Source organism: Miniopterus schreibersii, assembly GCF_964146895.1.
Source record: "Miniopterus schreibersii genome assembly, chromosome: 10".
In the NCBI taxonomy this organism is placed as follows: Eukaryota; Metazoa; Chordata; class Mammalia; order Chiroptera; family Miniopteridae; genus Miniopterus; species Miniopterus schreibersii.
The window spans coordinates 40,468,629-40,487,741 of record NC_138110.1 but is presented as its reverse complement, the minus strand read 5'-3'; the positions used below and the strand labels follow the sequence as shown (position 1 = coordinate 40,487,741).

Genomic DNA, 19,113 nt, shown 5'->3' with positions numbered 1-19,113 from the left:
TATGTTTTGTTCACCACAGAACGTCAGACACCAAACCGACAAGAGCAGTACGGAAGAGAGCAGCACCGGAGGACTTCCTGGGGAAAGGGCCCAACAAAAAGATTCTGATGGGAAAGTAGGTTAACCTGTCTTGATATGTGGAATGTTATTAATTTTTTTTATTTTGAAGGTGTTACTCTAAGAACTCTCCAGTTGTGTTTTCCTAGTTTTTTGTGTATTTGGTATGTGCATAGATGACTAAAGCAAAACACCCCTGTCAATCTATAGGGCCCATTATTATCTCTCCTGCTTCCAAATTCCATGGCTCTAGGCTTTGCCATTTTTACCACATCACAAACAGTACAATTGCTGTTAGAATGACCCAGTTCATTTCTAGTTGTTGCAAGATTCCACAATCCTTTCTATTACCTTCTAGTTAATGGTTCATTGCTTTATATTGTGCTTGAATATTTTTAGAAAAAAGTAATGATTATCATTCAGAATATGTTCATATAGAAAATTTGCTAACTACCAAAAATTGAGAATTAAAACTCCACAAATTAACCTGAAGTATTTTTAAAGCTTTAAGGCATATGAGGATGGTGTCCATTAAAAATGTGTTTGTTTATGTGTCTATTTTGTAGTGAGGAGTTAACAAGACTTTGGAATCTCTGCCCTGATAATATGGAAGCTTGTAAATCAGACACAAGGCAAGTTTCAAATGTTTCACATCAAGTATTGCTTTTCTCAAATGTTAAGTAGAGTAGAATGGCCCTTTGTGAACAATCAGGAGAGTTCAAAAGAAATTTAAAAGTTTACTGTGGTTGACTTTGGTACAGCAAAATATGGCTTCCCACGATAAAGCACCTAGTGGTGCTAATAAAATAATTTTAGAAATCACAACAAAGTAAGAATTCACAAAAAAGAGGAACTAAAACCCAAGGTATGAACTAATGTTGTGGTTGCCTCTAGCTAGGGAGCAGTACAGATGATTCCCACTTTTGGGAACCAGAGGACTTGGGTTTTAATAGCCACAAAAGGACAGAAGGTAAGGGTTAGGCCGGTATGAATTTGTAACTGAATTTCCCCTGAATAAAGCTGAGCCCCTTGACACTACATTACCTGTAAAAAGGGCAGAGTGGGAGATGGAGGGACTTGCCCACTGGTACAGGAAACACGAAAGCTTGTGCATTACTACCTGGGCTGTGGGCCAAAAGGAAGAAGTATTCCTGAGAAATTATAACCACAGTCTGCTGCCATGTGGTCTTACAGTTTAAATAGATACTACCAGCAGTGTAAAGGAATCCCCAAGCTAAAGGGGCGAACTATAAAGTCCCAGGCTTTCTGAAGGTTACATTTTCAACCTAAGCCACACAAGCATCCAGCAGATAAAAATCTGAAGATAAGTTTACCACCCAGACTTAACAAAACATTCAAGACCATCCACCACAAGTAAGAGTCAGCAGACAGAACAAGCAATGTAAATTAGCCCCTTGGGAAAATAAAACCATCGGATAAAGGCTTAAAATATGTATATTTAAGATAGTTGAAGACATAAAAGAAGGAAATGAAAATAAAAGGAACAGGACATGCTCAAAAAGCACCAGGTGAATTTGAAAAAACAAATAATACTTCTAGCAATGAAAAAAATGTAGTCATTGAAATTACAAAATAAGCAGGTAAAACAGCAGGCTTGACACAGGTGAAATAGAATTAAGGATTTAAAAAAAATCACCCAGCCCAGCCAGTATGGTTCAGTGGTTGGGCATCGACCCATGAACTAGTAGGTCCCTGGTTCCATTCCTGGTCAGGGCACATGCCCGGGTTGCAGGCTCGATCCCCAGTAGGAGGCGTGCAGGAGGCAGCCGATCAATGACTCTCATCATTGTTTCCGTCCCTCTCCCTCTCCCTCTCACTAAAATCAGTAACATTTTAAAAAATCACCCAGTACAGAGGGATGAAGAATTAGAAAATACGAAAGTCAAAAACCACAGAATGAGAAGGTCCAACAGACATCTAATAGGAGGAAATAATAGAGAATGGAAAACAGGCAGTAATCAAGGACACAATGACAGAATTTTTCTTTCAGAACCGAGAATTAGCATAAATTCTCAGGTTCACCAGGTGCAGACTTAAGTCGGATAAACGGAATAAATCCTTATCTCTACACATTGTAATAAAGTCACCAGAGAGAAAAACCAGACTTCCTTCAAAGGAGCAAAATCAGGCTGTCGGCAGACTTCAAGAACAAAAGGAGCCAAAGACAGTGGAATGATAGCTTCAAAGTGTTGAAAGTATCAACTCCAAATTCTGTGACAAGTTAAACAGTGAGAAATAAAGTTACTTTCCAGCTAAAACTATGAGAATCTGTCATCAGCAATCTTACTTTAAAAAGCAGAAGTTGAACCCCAAAACAATGTGTAAGTTGCAAGGATTGCTATGCAAAGACATTAGTAAATACAAATAAATCTCATCAAGGATTCACTGTATAAAACAGTAATATTACTAATTGGGGGTTATTTGAAAAGGTGGAACACACTTGATAAAAAGTGACCTAATATAAGGATTAGAATTTTAAAATGTTACAGTTGCAGAGAGAGAGAGAATAACTAGACTCCAAGTAAAGCATGCTTGTAAGTATGTAAAAGAAACAAGTTGAGGAAAAAAGAAATTATAGAAAATGCAAATAAAAGGTAAATCGGGTGTAGATAGGTACAAGCAGAATTCCATTAATTGAAAATTTGAAAAGATTCAAAACAATATATACTTTCTTAAAAAGCACATGAATGATAAACACCAAATTCTAAAGATTGGCTGCCTCTGGGGAGAGAAGAGAATGAGATTAGGAAGCGGTGCATGGGCACTTTCATCTGTACTTAGTGTTTGAAAGTCTGAAGCAGGTAGGGCAAAAGCCTAGGGTGTTCATTACAAAACCAGCAGATGGTTCCAAACATTTATGAATGGTAGTCTGGTTGGGATTTTCATGTGAACCCTGTTTTTTCTAGTGTGATGTGTAGAAAAGAGTGATGGTAATCTCACAAGCAACTTTACAGGCCTGTAATACCAGTTACAGAGCATGTGACTGTAATGAGTGTCATAAGGTTTGATGAATACATTTTAAATAAGATGTGATGCTTGATTTTTCTTGAGAGAGCTCATTTTTCTTGTTTTAGTCAAAAATGTCTTTTCATAAGGTCCTTAGATCTTATTTATTTGACTCTGTCTCAAAATTTATTTCTAAAAACAAGTTCAAGAAGATGCAATTAAAAACCAACCGTGCTACCTTGGCAACAATCTGAAACAAGCTCAAAGTTAAACTCTTGAAATCTCAGTACGGGGTTATTAGTTTTGGTTTAATTCAGGCTTTAAAGGAAAAAACCCGTGAACGTGGACATATGAAATTTTCCTGCTTACTGGAGAAATTCAAATGCTAGTAAACCCCTGGCTACCCTCTGTGACTAGTAACCTCATCTTTTATTACAGGGTATGATACAGTGTTACGTTACATAGTACATATGGCACGTTACATTACAGTGTATAGTAGTGTTACATATTGAGTGCATAGTGGGTAGTGTGGCGGAGTGCCACACTGCCCTCTCTGTTGTCCCCTTTGAGAAGTTTGTCTTGAGTCATTTACCTCCTTAAAAATTTGAGTTCCTAAGTAATCTATGAGTCAAGTGTGAGTAACATTATGAGTATTAAGAACTTAGGATCCTCACTAGTTATTTTTTAACATCCAGGGAATATATGCCAACTTTGGAGGAATTCTTTGAAGAAGCCATTGAACAGGCAGACCCTGAAAGCATGGTTGAAAATGAATATAAGTAAGTAAGGTTTCTCATGACCTAATTTTCTCCAATACTTTTTCTTAGGAATTTATGTGTACTAGAATGCTTATTAAAAGACACAGTTGAGGGAGGGACTGGGGAGGGGGGTGAGACAGGGTGGAACTGGTCATTGGGGAGAAAAAGGGACATCTGTAATATTTTAAACAAAAATTAAATAAGTAATTTTAAAAAAAGATTTCAACAATAAAAGAGAGACAGTTGATAGAGGGGTACTTTTCCTCTTAGGTGAGTTTATGTCCGAAGTTCACATTATTACACATCTGATTTCAGTGAACATTCCCACAGACTTAACAAGCATGACTTACAATCAGGCTTGTTTCAAAAAATAAACCCTCCCCCCTTAAGCCCACATCTCTCTCCATCACCTATTTTCTCTGTTCCCCTTTAAATCACAGTAGGCATACCTCGTTTTATTGCACTTCTATTACACTTTACAAATATCAGGTTTTTTACAAATTGAAGGCAAAACCCTATACCAGCAAAAAAATTACAACTCACTTTATTGCAATACTCACTTTATTGCAGTGGCCTGGGACCAAACCCACAGTATCTTCGAGGTGTGCCTATATCTCCCAACAGTTGAGAATTGCTGCCTTCATTTCCTCACCTCCCGTTGTCCTCAGCCCATTACTGCAGGGCTGTCTCTGTCAAATAGCTCTTATCAAGGTCACTTTTTTTTAACCTCTCAGCAGCATTTCCCAGTTAATCTCTCCCTCATTAGATAACATTTTCTTTTCTTGACATCCATCAAACTACAGCTCCCACTGTTGCCCCTTTCGTCTGCTTCTCAGTCTCCATTACTGGCACCCGAGTCCTCTGCCTAACTAAAATTTTAGAGTAACTTCAGGACCCAGTCTCAGGTTCTTCAACTAAATCTTTAGGTGAGACCACACAGCACCATGGTTTTGAATAGGCCTTATGGTATTAAGGGCGAGGGCCCTCTTGTCAGACTGCTTAGGGTCCAGTCCCAGACTCTGCCACTTAACTGGCTAGGCTAACTAGGACTAATTTAACCCCTCTGCTTGTTTCCTCATTTATTAAATAGGAATAGTACCCATTTCACAGGGCTGTTCTGAGGATTAAAATGATTTACTTTGAACCATGCATGACATGTGAAAAGAGTGCTGTGACCAGTTCTGGTCAATTTTCCATGCATTAGCCAGTGATCTTTAAATTCACAAGTCAGATCTCTTGTTTAAAATCTCCATCACTGCCTATTAAGATGAAATCCTACCCCCTTACTGAGGTCTGATGGGCATCTACCTACCTCTCCAATTACATCTCTTTATTTTCTCTGCTCTAGCCATACCAGCCCTGTTTCTTTTCCTCTCAAAAGGTACTTCCACCTCAGGACCTTTGTACTTGCTGTTCCTTTGCTTGAAACTTCCCTCATGGCAATCCCAGGGCTTGCCCTCTCACTTCAGCTCTCATCTTAAATACTGAGCAGTTTTCCTTGACCAGGCTCCTCCCCTTTCCCTTTGTAAGGCAGCCCTGTTGTATTTATTTCATAGCCACATACCACCATCTGAAACTCTCATTTCTCATGTTTTTCTCATCCTTACCACTATCTGAAATTGTCTTATACCTTGTGTTTGTCAATAATGATGCTTCCCAACAGAGTCTACATTTACTATGTCATTACTTCCTAAGCACTTACCTTTTGTAACTGTAAGGTAGAAACTGTTCTTGTCTCAGCTAGTAAATGGCAGAGCCAGGAAAATCACATTGGCCTCAGGGGCCCTGAACTGCAGTGTTGTAGTGCCTCGAGTGCTCAGGGTGAACTTACGATCTCCACAACTCCTGAGTGCCCAGCTCAACAAGTACTTGTTGAATGAATGTTTATTTACTATTGTTAGGTTAAGACTAGGTAGATTTTTCTTTGAAGTGATAGCCCTGTAAGATTAGTTTAAAAACTTGGATGGTATGGATCTCTGGAGAATAAGAAAATTTTTGTAACTGACAGGGAATAAAATGCGTAAAAGATTCAAATTTGTTTAAACAGAAATGTGTCAGAAAGGCTTGTAACTATTTCAGCAAAGCCTCATGGCCTGGTGTTTACTTGGTAAGGGTCCCCACAGTCTAGGGGTAGTTTTGCAGGTGCCAGCATGTCTCAAAAGGTAATGGAGGTTCCAAGTAAACCAGGTTGCTACTCTAACAACTTGGGGAAAGGAGGTATTTCCAAATGACTTGCAAAAACTCATCAATGGGGAAAAAAAAAAAAAGTGCTCTGGATGCTTCTGCAGCTTGCCCGTTTCAGGAACAGTGTCTTTCCAATTTCCCTGAGGTTTCCATTTCTCATCTTACTGGGAACCACCTATTATCGCTTTGCTTCCTTAGGGAACAGTGCATGGGTTCTATTCTTGGCATCACTGCTTACTCTGTTGGCTATTGGATATTTCCCTTTTAGTTTTGGAGCCATTTTTTATTCCTTCAGGTTGGTACTGAGCAAATTAAAATTTAGGCATTAGGTAAATAGGAAGCCAAATATTGATTAAATTAGCATGATTGGAACTCAGTGTTGAACTTATGTATTCTGGAACTCGCACCTGTTAGTGACATTGCCAGTATGGATATCAACTCACTAAAACATGGTGAACCTATTATGAATTCTTTTTTTTTTCTCCCCCTAAATAAGATTATTTGTCCTGCATATCCAACATCTAGGCAGTACTGGACACATACTAATTGACTTTTTAAAATTAAGTAAAATGCATATAAACTTTTAAAATGTGCTTGCTGCAGCCCGGCTGATGTGGCTTAGTGGTTGAGCGTCAGCCTGTGCACCAAGAGATCACCCATTTGATTCTGGTCAGGGCACATGCCCAGGTTGTGGGCTCGATCTCCAGGTTGTGGGTGGTGTGCAGGAAGCAGCCAATTGCTGTTCATATTTCTCCCTCATCGGTGTTTCTCTCTTCCTCTCCCCTCCTCTCTTATATATATATATACACACATATACACATACATATACGTGTGTGTGTGTGTTTTTATTGAAGTATATCTTTATTGATTTCAGAGAGAGAGGTAGAAACATCAGTGATGAGAGGGTCATTATTGATCGGCTGCCTCCTGCACACCCCGACTGGGGATCGAGCCCAAAACCCAGGCATGTACCCTGACTGGGAATCGAACCACAATCTCCTGAATTCTAGGTCGTTGCTCAACCGCTGAGCCACGCCTGCTGGGCAATAAAAACATGTAAACCTGCCTCTTCAGGCTCTGTTGGTTCCTGTTATAAGTGAACTGTACACTGAGGTTCTTTGGGAATATAACCAGAATGAGAAGAACGGTGCCTCCAGCTACTTGAGAGTATAGAATTCCATATGGTAAGTTACATTAACTAGAAGGGAACATAGAAATAAAGAACTTGTAAGACTGGCATCTCTTTTTACAGGGCTGTGAACAATTCCAATTACGGCTGGAGAGCCCTGAGACTCTTGGCTCGGAGAAGCCCTCACTTCTTCCAGCCAACCAACCAGCAGTTCAAAAGTCTGCCAGAGTATCTTGAAAACATGGTAATAAAGCTAGCCAAGGAATTACCAGTAAGTATTATAGATCAATTTTTTCATTTCCTTTAGTTGATGTTATCTTCTTTAAAGCTGCTATCATTATTTGAGCAGAGCTGAATTTAGAGTTTATCAGGTGAAAAACAACAGAAATTCCCATGTTTAAGAATGTGGAAAAATGCTTTTGACAATACATTTCATAGGAAGTACATAAACTGATAAGCTAAATTTAATAATTTTTACACCATGTAATTTAATGTAACTCTATAAATACTTCTAGATGAACTATTACCGTTTTTCCTGTTTATTGGTGCATTATATTGTCTTTTATCCAAGACAGGGTTAGCAGTAGGCAGTTTGGCCTTTCTACTCTGCTCTCTTTTCCAGTACAATTTTCTCATTGTATTACTGCAATACGGTACTAACTGTGTGCATAAAACCTAATAAAATCACTCAAAAAATTTTAAGGACACAGTTGCCCAACCTGTCTTCCCTAGACCATTGTTGCTATTGTTACTATTTGCTAGGTACTTGAAAATCATCTTAACATCCTTTTTACTGGCTCCCTTCTTCCCAGGTTGGAGGGCCAAGGGGAGTCTTTCCAACTTTCAGGTCTCCCCGCCCACTCCTGCTCCAGGTTAACACTGTCCTATCTGTCACTTACCTGGCATTCACATTTAACAGTCTTGGGGTTAAAGTTGTGGGCCCTGTACTTGGAATGTCACAATCACATGAATCCCCAGTTATTTTAGAAGTTGGCATTCTTTTAAACATTCTTCTTACTCACTTTAGCCTCCTTCTGAAGAAATAAAAACAGGTGAGGATGAAGATGAGGAAGATAATGATGCTTTACTGAAGGAAAATGAAAGTAAGAATTGAATTTTCTTGGCTATTTTACAAAATTGGAAAAGATTGTGGTTCTTTGTTGAGAGGTATGTTATTTAATTTGATCTACTTCTCAACGTCTACCATGTATCTCAGCTGTTTCTTTTAGTGAAGAATTTGAGGTATTGCTTGACAGCAACTTAAAATTGATTTCCTAATGATCGTGACCGTAAGAACAGTATTCAATCCATGGAAAAATATAAAAAGGAATTGTTTTACTTTTAAAATAAAGCTTATTAAAGGGGATTAATATCGCAGTGGCTGCCTAGCTTCTCATTTCTGTTATATACTTAGAATTGTATGTGTCTTTGTACTTTGTACATAATTTACATTTCCTGTGTTTTCTAGGCCCTGATGTTCGGCGAGACAAACCTGTAACAGGGGAACAAATAGAGATATTTGCCAACAAATTGGGTGAACAATGGAAGACTCTGGCTCCCTACTTGGAAATGAAAGAGTCGGAAATTAGACAGATTGAATGTGACAGTGAAGACATGAAAATGAGAGCTAGGCAGCTACTAGTTGCCTGGCAAGATCAAGAGGGAGTACATGCAACGCCCGAGAATCTGATTAATGCACTGAATAAGTCTGGATTAAGTGACCTTGCAGAAAGTCTAACTAATGACAATGAGACAAATAGTTAGCTTATTTTTTTTTTTTTTTATTAAAACTGTGATAAAATTTTGTTACCAAGCAGCATTTGATAAGAGGTCCACTGGTTTTGGTAAACAATAAACATTTTTATAACAGTTGTACAGTTGGCTGGTATTCCAAGAACAGAACACATATTGGCTCTTGATAACTGACCTCAGAGTTTGGGAGGAGTAGGTTGGGAAAATGGTCAAAGTAAAGTGACCTCAAAGTCACAATATATTCTTATTAAATTAAATGTATTCATAATGAAGTCAATAAGTGATATTTAGGGGCATGGTGTTTCCTAAAACACACTATGCCAAATTAGTTTCTGCATGCTGTTAGTAGTTATAAAATTTAACTTGCTATTCTGAAAATCCCAGAACAAGACTTTCTGAATCCATATGACTGCTCTAGTCTCATTCGTGCTTTAAAGCAGAGGAACAGCAAATAATGGTCCATTCACCACTTGGTTTTATAAGTAAAATTTAATTGGCACATAGCCATGCTGATTTTTTTAGGTATTGTCTATGGCTTCTTTCCTGCTACAGCAGCAAAGTTAAAGAGTTGCAACAAAGATGTTATGGTCTGCAAAGCTTAAAATATTTACTATCTGGCCCACTACAGAAAATGTTTGCTGAACCCCAACTTTTAAAGAGATGGAATGAAGCCTAAAACCTGGTTCTTTTAGCCTTACAAAAATTATTTCCCCTCTCAAGTTGTTAAAATAGGGATGCATATCTCAGAGATTATTGTGAAGTTCAAATGAGATGTCTGTGAAAAAAACCCTATAAAACAGCAAAGCACTAGGCAGTAATGGTTGGAGATAGAACCATCCCACTAAGCACTACCCTTCAGGAGTCTAGGTTATCATTGTTTTGAATCTTGAAGAACAGCTACTAAATGAGTATTACACCATAAATGCTCTTGCTTGTGCTTAACTTCACTAGCTAGTCCAGCTGTATACAGCACAGCTCTGATGTCGAAAGGGCCTCAGTGCTAGTAGCACAGCACAGAAGGCACACCCAGGAGTCCAGACATTTTCTTGCCTACTCAAAGACCTTATATGCAAGGCTGAATTCTAAAATAACCTTATTAGTTTAAAACAACACTGGTATAAGTCCAATTTCTTAAAATATCTTTGGAATAATGCTTTTTTGGGTCAAATAAAATGAAATCAAATTTTTTATAATGATGACAAGGAATTACAATTTTAAAATTCTAATTTCATACAAGGCTTATTATATACTTTGTTCTAAACCTACCTCACTTGATCTCCAGTAGCTACAGCACCCTGCAAATCAGAAAATCTAAATTTTAATTGCTAAATTATGTCCTCAAAATTGTTCAGGACAAGTAAGACAGTGAATAAAAAAAATTAAAACCTGCAGAATTACAAGCATCATACCAATATATAAAAGAAACATCACAATTCTTACAGTCTCATTTTCCCCACTCTATTCTGCACCCTCCTTCAAAGCAAAGGGAGTACCGATTGCCAATAATTAAAGATTAGCTGAAGAAGCTATTTACAAATAAGTTTCCCTGAAATACTTATTTTATATCCCCTAGTGTTCTCAGATTGTATCACATTGCTCAAACTCAAAAATGGCCATTATTCTCTGGAATCTGTTAACCAGTGCTGTGCTCTGCAGAGCATTAAAACAAGCATAAGCAAAGACCAGATTTCATGATATTACCCAAAACTTAATTATAAATACCCAACTCAAAATCAGAGACAAATTAGATAATATTCTGTCCTTTCTCTAACAATCAAGTCTCAAAAAAAAAAAAAAACAAAACGGAACTAATTAGAATACATATTAAACCTACCATACTGAAATACCTGATACTCTTGGTATTTCTACCACCACTTGAAAAATCATTTATCTTAAACTGAAATAGACAAAGATTTTTGGGACTTGACAGGAGTGTAAAAACAAAGAACTGAGCCACGGAACAGATCTGACTGATAACCACTGCATTTGGCATCCGAAGAATTCCATTGCTCTTACAACTTTGTATTTCTTTTTAAACAATATAATGCTAGCAGGCAAAGAAGATAAATGTTTTTAAATGGATGCTTAACAGCAGAGTAAAACTAACCAGCAGAATTAACATTGGAACTTCAGCCAACTCAACAGACAAAAGACTTGAGGTCAAAAACTGTTAATCCCTCTTTTTCTTTTTTTATTAAATATTCCCATCTTCTAAAAATAAGCAACCAGAGCCTATCAACATCTTTTTTAGGTTGATTACTATAAAACCATTGCAAAGTTAAACGTACAAACCATAGTACATCAGAGACACAGTAATAAATGTATATTCGAATGTACTATTGATCACAATTTATTTTAGTCATGAAAAGCCAGCAACAATCAGGCTGGACAAATACTTGATTGTATCCATGTTTCCATGGTGTATGGACAGCAGCACTGAGAGCACAATGAGAGCAACACTCACTTCCTTTCCACCTTCCTGGCAAAATTCGTTAGATAAGGCAAAGGATGAACAGCTACTGAATTACCTGTGGTTTGAACCATGCAATAACAACAAATAACAGAGTAATAGGTGTGCAATAAACATTTCATTGCTGAATCTGAAAAAGGCAGGGAAAATTATCACAGAAGTTAATGGTTGAAAGGCATTTCAACTCAGAATTTTTAAAAATTAAAGCAAGAAACAAGCTTTTAAAAAATGTCTTCCTGCCACCTTTAAACAGGGCAGCACAGTCCAAAGGCAATTTTCTCTTTTCTGTAATTTTTTAGGTTGATAGAGTGGTCTGCTTTTGCCCTTTGTTCCATATGAGGGGAAACAAAACCACTTATGTATCTTCCTCTAAAGCTCTGGATTATAGAAATGATCAACAAATAACATTTATTTCACACCTAAGCATAAATAGCTAAAATGAAGATTACTGTTCACTTTCCTCTTCCATTATTTCAACTCTGCGAGGCCCATAGAGTAAAACATAAGCTATGTGCCAGTCTCCACCACCAGAAAGCCGCAAGATATCTTCTGGTGTCACAATGCTGACCTTATCATCATCAAACTTAATCCATTCATCTAAAGTGAGAAAAGAAAATGAAATTAAAATCGTACATGATTTTTTCAGAGTTTCATTTCAAAAAAGGTACTAATTTTATGCACAGCAGTATTCCATCTACCATATCAACAGTTCTCAAAGCATGATCCAGGGACTTCTCCAGGTTCAAGACCATTTCATGAATTCCAAGAGGTTACAAATGTTCTCATAACACCACTAAAGCATTAAATACCTTTCCCTCTCATTCTCAAGTGTGCTTTGGAATTTTTCCAGTGGCTACATGATGTGTAATAAAGCAACAGACAAAATGGAGAAACAACTAGGAGAATCTAGCTGTCTCCGATTAAGCTGGACTTATAAAAATGTAAATGCCATTTCTTGCTAATTTTTTTTGTTTTTGGAAAATATTTATTTTTAAAATGTTATTTAATCGGTTTATTACTGTCAGTTTTGAATAAATTAATTTACTTCTCAGTTTTAATTTCTATTATAGTAAATAAGAAATATCTTCATAAACAAAAGCTCTTTGGGAAGGTCCTCAATAATTAAGAGTGTAAAGGGGTTCTGAGACTGAAAAGTTTGAGAACCACTATGCAATTAAATTTATATTAAACAAACTGTTAAAATAGTATGTGACAACTGGGGAAGGAAAAAAAAAGAGTCTTTACCTTGTTTCCTTTTCACCCATGATACATAATGACCTGAAGAGCTAGACCTTCCCTGATGTGTTAACACTGCTTGTAAATCATAGTATCCACAATTATTGGAGCCAATGTCTAAGGAAAGATATAAAACCAATAATATTAGACAAATAAACAGACATGTGCTTTTTAAAACCAAGTAACAAGAACAATGTTTTTGAAGTTTGGCCTAGACACACACTATATTATTAGAGTCCAGCAAGATCCTACTGTCTAATCAAAGTTAAGACTTCATGAAAGATGTTTTAAGAAGTATGGTATAATTCATAGAACTCTATGCGAAAAAGTGATTTTTACTGTACATCATATTGAGATAAATTATACTTCAAGAAACCTGATCTTTATTTAAAACATCGTATCTAAAAAACAGGTGTGTGGCAAGACTAATGTTAACACACACACACACACACACACACACACACACACACACACACACACACACACACACACACACACACACACACACACACACACACCCCACCCCCCCCCCACCCCCCCCCCCCCCAATTGAAATGAAGCTTTCACTTACCATCAGCAAAAGAAAAGGGTTCATACTTAACATCTTTTTGGGGACTACTCTTTTTGTCACTCTGAAAGGAAAAAATGTTTTATTTTAAACCATATCAGAAATAAAACTTGCATTCTCAAAGAGTACATGTTTCCCCAGTATCTGAAAGTAGCATTCCTATGAAAACTTTCATAAGCCAAACTGGCATAAAGAAAGTGAAGAATATCCTGCTTCCAGAAAGTTCACATTCCGCCACTTTACTTTTACAAAAAGCAAAAGACATACATTAGCATGGTAATGACTTTTTTCATAAAAGCAAAATTCCTCTTCAAATTTCTTTCAGTTAGCTAAAATAGGAAGTCTTTCATAAAAGCGTGGCGTAAGGAGAACTTTTGGAAAGAGGTGGATACCTGTATTCATTTCCACAAATATTTACTGTCTACAATGCAAAGCGCTGAGGCAAAACAAAGACAAAATCTGGTCTGCCTTACAAATTACTAAAATGATGTAACTACAGTTAACATAAAACTGGAAACTCGAAGGCCCTACATTTTAACAATATACAATCTTATATGTATTATAACAGACCCTCTGATTATAGGATCAATGTTAAACCACTAAAGCTAGTGAATACCAGTGAATATAGTAGTACAGATACACAGTGCGCTAGGGTAGTAAAGGAAAACCCAATTCTGTAATTTTATTTTACCAAAATACTATAAAACCACATAAATTAAAAAAAAGAAAAAGAACTGCCTCAAAAAAACAAAAGTTAAATTACTGCAACTAATATTAAATCTATTAAGCCATGGCCACCTTCCACTTTGGCCCAAATAAACTGAAATATTTAATTCAGTAAATATTTACCTATATTAAAAAAAGCATGGTTTACTACTTTAGACAAGGATCTTTAGTGGGAACTCCCTGCATCAAACCATTTCTATGTGCAATACAAAAAAATTAACTTATCTAGGTATATGGGCACAAAGTGCTTGAAAACTATAATGGTAATGAAAACAATGCAAGCAGTTTAAATATAGCTAGAGTAATAACAAGTCAAAGGATCCTACAACAAAAAAGTAAAATTAGGCCAACCATTCCTTTTTATATACAGGTGACCCTTGAACAACATAGACCTGAACTGTGCAGGTCCACTTACAAGTGGTGGTTTTATTTTCAATTGATCTGCACAGTTCAAACCAGCACTGTTCACTGTCAGCTGGTGGTTGGGAATGTATGTGCAGAGGACCAACTTAAGTTATACATGCATTTTTTTACTGTGTGGGTGGTCGACATCCCTAACCGCCACATTGTTCAAGGGTCAACTATATATAATGTAATACGTACAACCACAAAAAAAGTTATACAAAGAAATATTCAAATGCATTATACATAAATCAATCTAGAATTCTAAAAAAATGTTCAAGCCCTAGCTGGTGTGGCTCAGTTGGTTGGGCATCATCCCATGTACCGAAAGGTTGCTGGTTCGATTCCCAGTCAAGGCACATGCCCGGGTTGTGAGCTCCATCCTGGATTGGGGGCATGCAGGAGGCCAGCAGGTTGCTATTTCTCTCTCTCTCTCCTTCCCCCTTCCTCTCTCTAAAAATCAATTTAAAAATCTTTTTGAAGACAAAGAAAAACAAAAAAAATGTTCAAGTAACCCACAAGAAGGTAAAAACAAAATACAAAAATATAAAGTAGATTTAAACAACATCAATAATTACATAAGTGTAAATTATTGTGTATAAAAGAGATTAACAGAGTGGATTAAAAACATGATCCAACTATATACTGTCTATAAGAAACTCTCTTCAAATATAACAGTATAGGAAATTTTAAAGTAAAAGAATTGAAAAAGATATTATGAAAAAAGTAACAAAAAGGAAAGCAGCAGTAGCAATATTAATCTGATAAAGTAGACTTCAGGGCAAAAAAAACTACCAGGGACAGAGAGGAATATTGCATAACGAAAGGTTCACTCCACCAAGATGACAAAGCAATCAATCCTAAATGTGCATGCACCAAATAACAGAGCTATAAAATATGCAAAGCAAAAGCTGATAGAATTGAATGGGGAAACACACAAATGCACAATTTTAGTTGAGAACTTCACACTCTTTTCTCAACAACTGATAGAACTAGACAGAAAAACAGCAAGATTATAGAAAAATGCAACACCACCATTAACCAACTGGATCTCATCAATATCTATAGAACACTCCACTCAACAACAGAATACACATTCTCCTCAAGTGTCCATGGAACATATACCAAGAGGGATCACATCCTGAGACGTCTAAGGCAAACCTCAACAAATTTTTAAAAATTTAAATAACATGAGAATGTTCTTTCACTACAATGGAATTAAACTATAATCAATAACAGAAAGATAACAGAAAATTTTCCTAACACCTGGAAACTAAACAAGATCCTTCTAAATAATTCAAGAGCAAGAGAATTCTCAAGGGAACTATATGAAAAAAAAAATACAAGGAACAGAATGAAAATGAAAGTACAATATAATGAAATTTGTAGGACATAGTGAAAGCACCGCTAAGAGAGAAATTTATAGCCCTAAATGTATACGTTAGAAAATAGAGAAAAGTCTGAAATAAAAACTAAGCTCCCCTACCTTAAGAACCTAGAATAAGAGCAAAATAAACCCAAAGCAAGCAGAAAAAGGGAGAGTAGGAATTCATTAAATTAGACACAGAAGAAAATAACAGAAAATCAATGAAATGAAGAGCTAGTTCTCAGTAAGATTAATAAAATTGACAATCCTCTAGCAAGACTGACAAAGGAAATAAAAGGACACAAATTACCAACATCAGGAATGAAACAGAACAGGTATCACTACACATACTACAGACAACAAAAGAATAAAATGAATACTAAGGACAACCCCACACACAAAACTGACAGGCTAGATAAACAGACCAAGTCCACAAACAAACTATAAAATAGACTGCTTCAGTACCCATAACCATGAAGAAAGTTGAATCTGTAATTTTAAAACTCCTGAAAAATAAATCTCCAGGCCCACATTGTTCCATCACGGTTCTACCAAACACTTGAAGAAAATTAACACCAATTCTACCCAATCTCTTTCAAAAAAAAGGAAAAGCTAACAAACAGTTCAGCAAAGTAGAAAATACAAGATCAACAATGAATAACCCAAAAATGAAATTAAGAAAGCAATGCCATTTACGAAACATCAAAAAGAACAAGCTGCCCGGCTGGGCGTGGCTCAGCCGTTGAGCGTCAACCTAGGATCCAGGCAATCGGGGTTCGATTCCCGGTCAGGGCACATGCCCGGGGTGCGAGCTGCAGCTGATCAATGACTCTCTCATCACTGATGTTTCTATCTCTCTCTCTCCCTCTCCTTTCCTCTCTCTGAAATCAATAAAGATATATTAAAAAAAAAAAAGAACAAGCTGCTTAGGAATAAATCTAACGGAAGTTTAAGACTTGTACACTAAAAACTTATATATAAGACAATGCTGAAAAAAATGAAAGACCTAAGTAAATAGACCTGGATTGCAAAACAATTTCATATTATTAAAATAGCAAGACCCGGCAACTGATCTACGGATTCAACGCAATTGTTTTTTTAATCCTCACCAGAGGATATTTTTTCTATTGCTTTCCAGAGAGAGTGGAAAGGAAAGGGAAAGAGAGAGAAAGAGAAAGAAACACCATTAGCCTCCCGCAGGTGCCCCAACCAGGGCCAGGGATTGAGCCTGCCACCAAGGTACGTGCCCGTGGCCAGATTCGAACCCAGGAACTTCAGTCCGCAGGCTAATGTTCTAACCACTGAGCAAAATCAGCTAGGGCTCCAATTGTTTTTTTGAAGAAATGAACAAGCTGATCCTAAAATAAATATGGGAATACAAGGGCCTCAGAAGAGACAAAACAATCTAAAGTTGGAAGGCTAATACTTTGCTATAGTCCCTACTACAAAACTGTATTAACCAAGATTGTGGTACTAGCAGAAGGACAGACGTATAGACCAATGCAATAAAACTAGGAATCCAGAAATACACAGCTATGATCAAATGACTCTCTACAAGGGTGCCAAGCCCATTCAATAGGCAAAGAATAGTCTTTTCAACAAATGGTGCTGAAACAACTGGATATTCATATGTAATAGAATGAATCTGAACCTGTGCCTCATTCCATATACAAAAATTAATCCAAAATAGATCAAAAACCTAAATGGAAGACCTAAACTATAAAAATCTTAGAAGAAACACTGGCATAATTCTTCATGGCCTTTGACTAGGCAATGGTTTCTTAGGCTATAACTCAAAAAGCAAGAACCACCAAAGAAAAACATAAACTGAATTACATAAAAATTAAAAACTTTCCCTCTGCAGCCCGGCCGGGCGTGGCTCAGTGGTTGAGCGTCGACCTGTGATCCAGGTGATCGGGGTTCGATTCCCGGTCAGGGCACATGCCTGGGTTGCGGGCTCCACCCCCAGTGGGGGTTGTGCAGGGGGCAGCCGATCAATGACTCTCTCATCATTGATGTTTCCATACCTCTCTCTCCCTCTCCTTTCCTCTCTCTGAAATCAATAAAGATATATTTAAAAAAAAACAAAAAACTTTCCCTCTGCAAAATACACAGTTAAGAGGATGGAAAGACAAAGCTACGGGCTGGGAGAAAATATTTAGCAACCACATATCCAACAGAAGACTAGTATTTAGAATATAAAGTACTCTCAAAATTTAAGAGAAAAAAAGCAGCATAATTAGAAAATGGGTCAAAGACATGAAGAGACATTTCACCAAAGAGGGCATACAGATGGTAAATAAACATATGAAGACATGTTCAACTTCATTAGCCATTAGAGAAATGCAAATTAAAATTATGAGATATTACTGCAAACTGATTCAAATCGCTAAAGTAAAAAATAGTGATACCACCAAATTATGGTAAGAACACAAGAAAAAGGGGATTGGTCATATACTGCTGATGAAAACCTAAAATGGTACAGCCACTACAGAAAACATCTGACAGTTTCTTTAAAAACTAAATACACATCTACCATGCATTCTAGCAATTACATTCCTGGGTATTTATTCCAGTTAAATGAAAATTTATGGTTATAGTATAACTAGTACATCAATGCTATAGCAGATTTATTCATAATAGGCAAAACTGCAAACAATCCAGTCCTTCAATGGGTAAATGGTTAACCAAACTGTGGTATATCCATATGGAATATTATTCGGCAATAAAAAAGAAGGAACTGCTGCTATATGAAACAACATGGATTAATCTCCAAAGAATTATGCTGAGAAAAGTCAACCAAAAGGTTACATAATGTATGATTCCACTCATATATCTTTTCTTGAAATGACAAAATTATAGAAATGGAGAACAGATTAATGGTGGTTAGAAATTAAAGAGAGGGTAGGGGCAAAAGGGAAGTGGGTGTGGCTACAAAAGGGTAATATGAGGGGTGTTTGTGGTGATAGAAATGGACTGTATCTAGACTGCATCAATGTTAATATCCTCATTGTGATACTGTATTATAGTTTTGCAAGATGTTACCACTACGGGAAACTGGGTAAAAGGATCTCTTTGTTATTTCTTATAACAGATGATATTACAATTATCTCGAAATAAAGTTTAAATGTTAAAAAATTGCTTTAAAAACACACACACTCATGGTAATCTGCAGAAGAATTTAAAATTTGATAATTTTATAGTATCACAATGAAAATCTTTCTTGTTACCAAGAAATTTCTTTTTCATTTTGGAAAAAAAAATCTGACATGTAACAACTCAGCTGTACTTTATATGAACCCAAAATAATATTATCTGTTAAATATAAAGTTGATATGGTTATGATTTTAGCAGTTACAGACATATCAGCAACATTTAGTTGTCTCACTGAGTATAAGGGAATCAATTAATCTTCTATACTACCACTTCCATCTAAAAAATAGAGATAATTCAATGTCTTCCGAGGAAAATAATAAAATACACTGAAAATACTATGCA

The 19,113-nt window shown here is 36.6% G+C and overlaps 2 protein-coding genes across 2 annotated transcripts in view; one reads left to right on the top strand and one right to left on the bottom strand.

Moving 5' to 3' along the window:
• The window catches only part of THOC1 (THO complex subunit 1), a 38,333-nt gene extending 27,683 nt beyond the window's left edge, over positions 1–10,650 (top strand). The window contains exons 16-21 of the mRNA XM_081150067.1: positions 20–115; positions 624–689; positions 3,720–3,803; positions 7,219–7,366; positions 8,123–8,198; positions 8,564–10,650. Of these exons, the coding sequence (XP_081006193.1) occupies positions 20–115; positions 624–689; positions 3,720–3,803; positions 7,219–7,366; positions 8,123–8,198; positions 8,564–8,859 (766 nt within the window). The 3' untranslated portion in view covers positions 8,860–10,650. The remainder of the gene's footprint in view (positions 1–19; positions 116–623; positions 690–3,719; positions 3,804–7,218; positions 7,367–8,122; positions 8,199–8,563) is intronic.
• The window catches only part of USP14 (ubiquitin specific peptidase 14), a 34,899-nt gene continuing 26,399 nt past the window's right edge, over positions 10,614–19,113 (bottom strand). The window contains exons 14-16 of the mRNA XM_081150068.1: positions 13,125–13,185; positions 12,563–12,670; positions 10,614–11,914 (exon numbers count right to left, since the gene is read on the bottom strand). Of these exons, the coding sequence (XP_081006194.1) occupies positions 11,763–11,914; positions 12,563–12,670; positions 13,125–13,185 (321 nt within the window). The 3' untranslated portion in view covers positions 10,614–11,762. The remainder of the gene's footprint in view (positions 11,915–12,562; positions 12,671–13,124; positions 13,186–19,113) is intronic.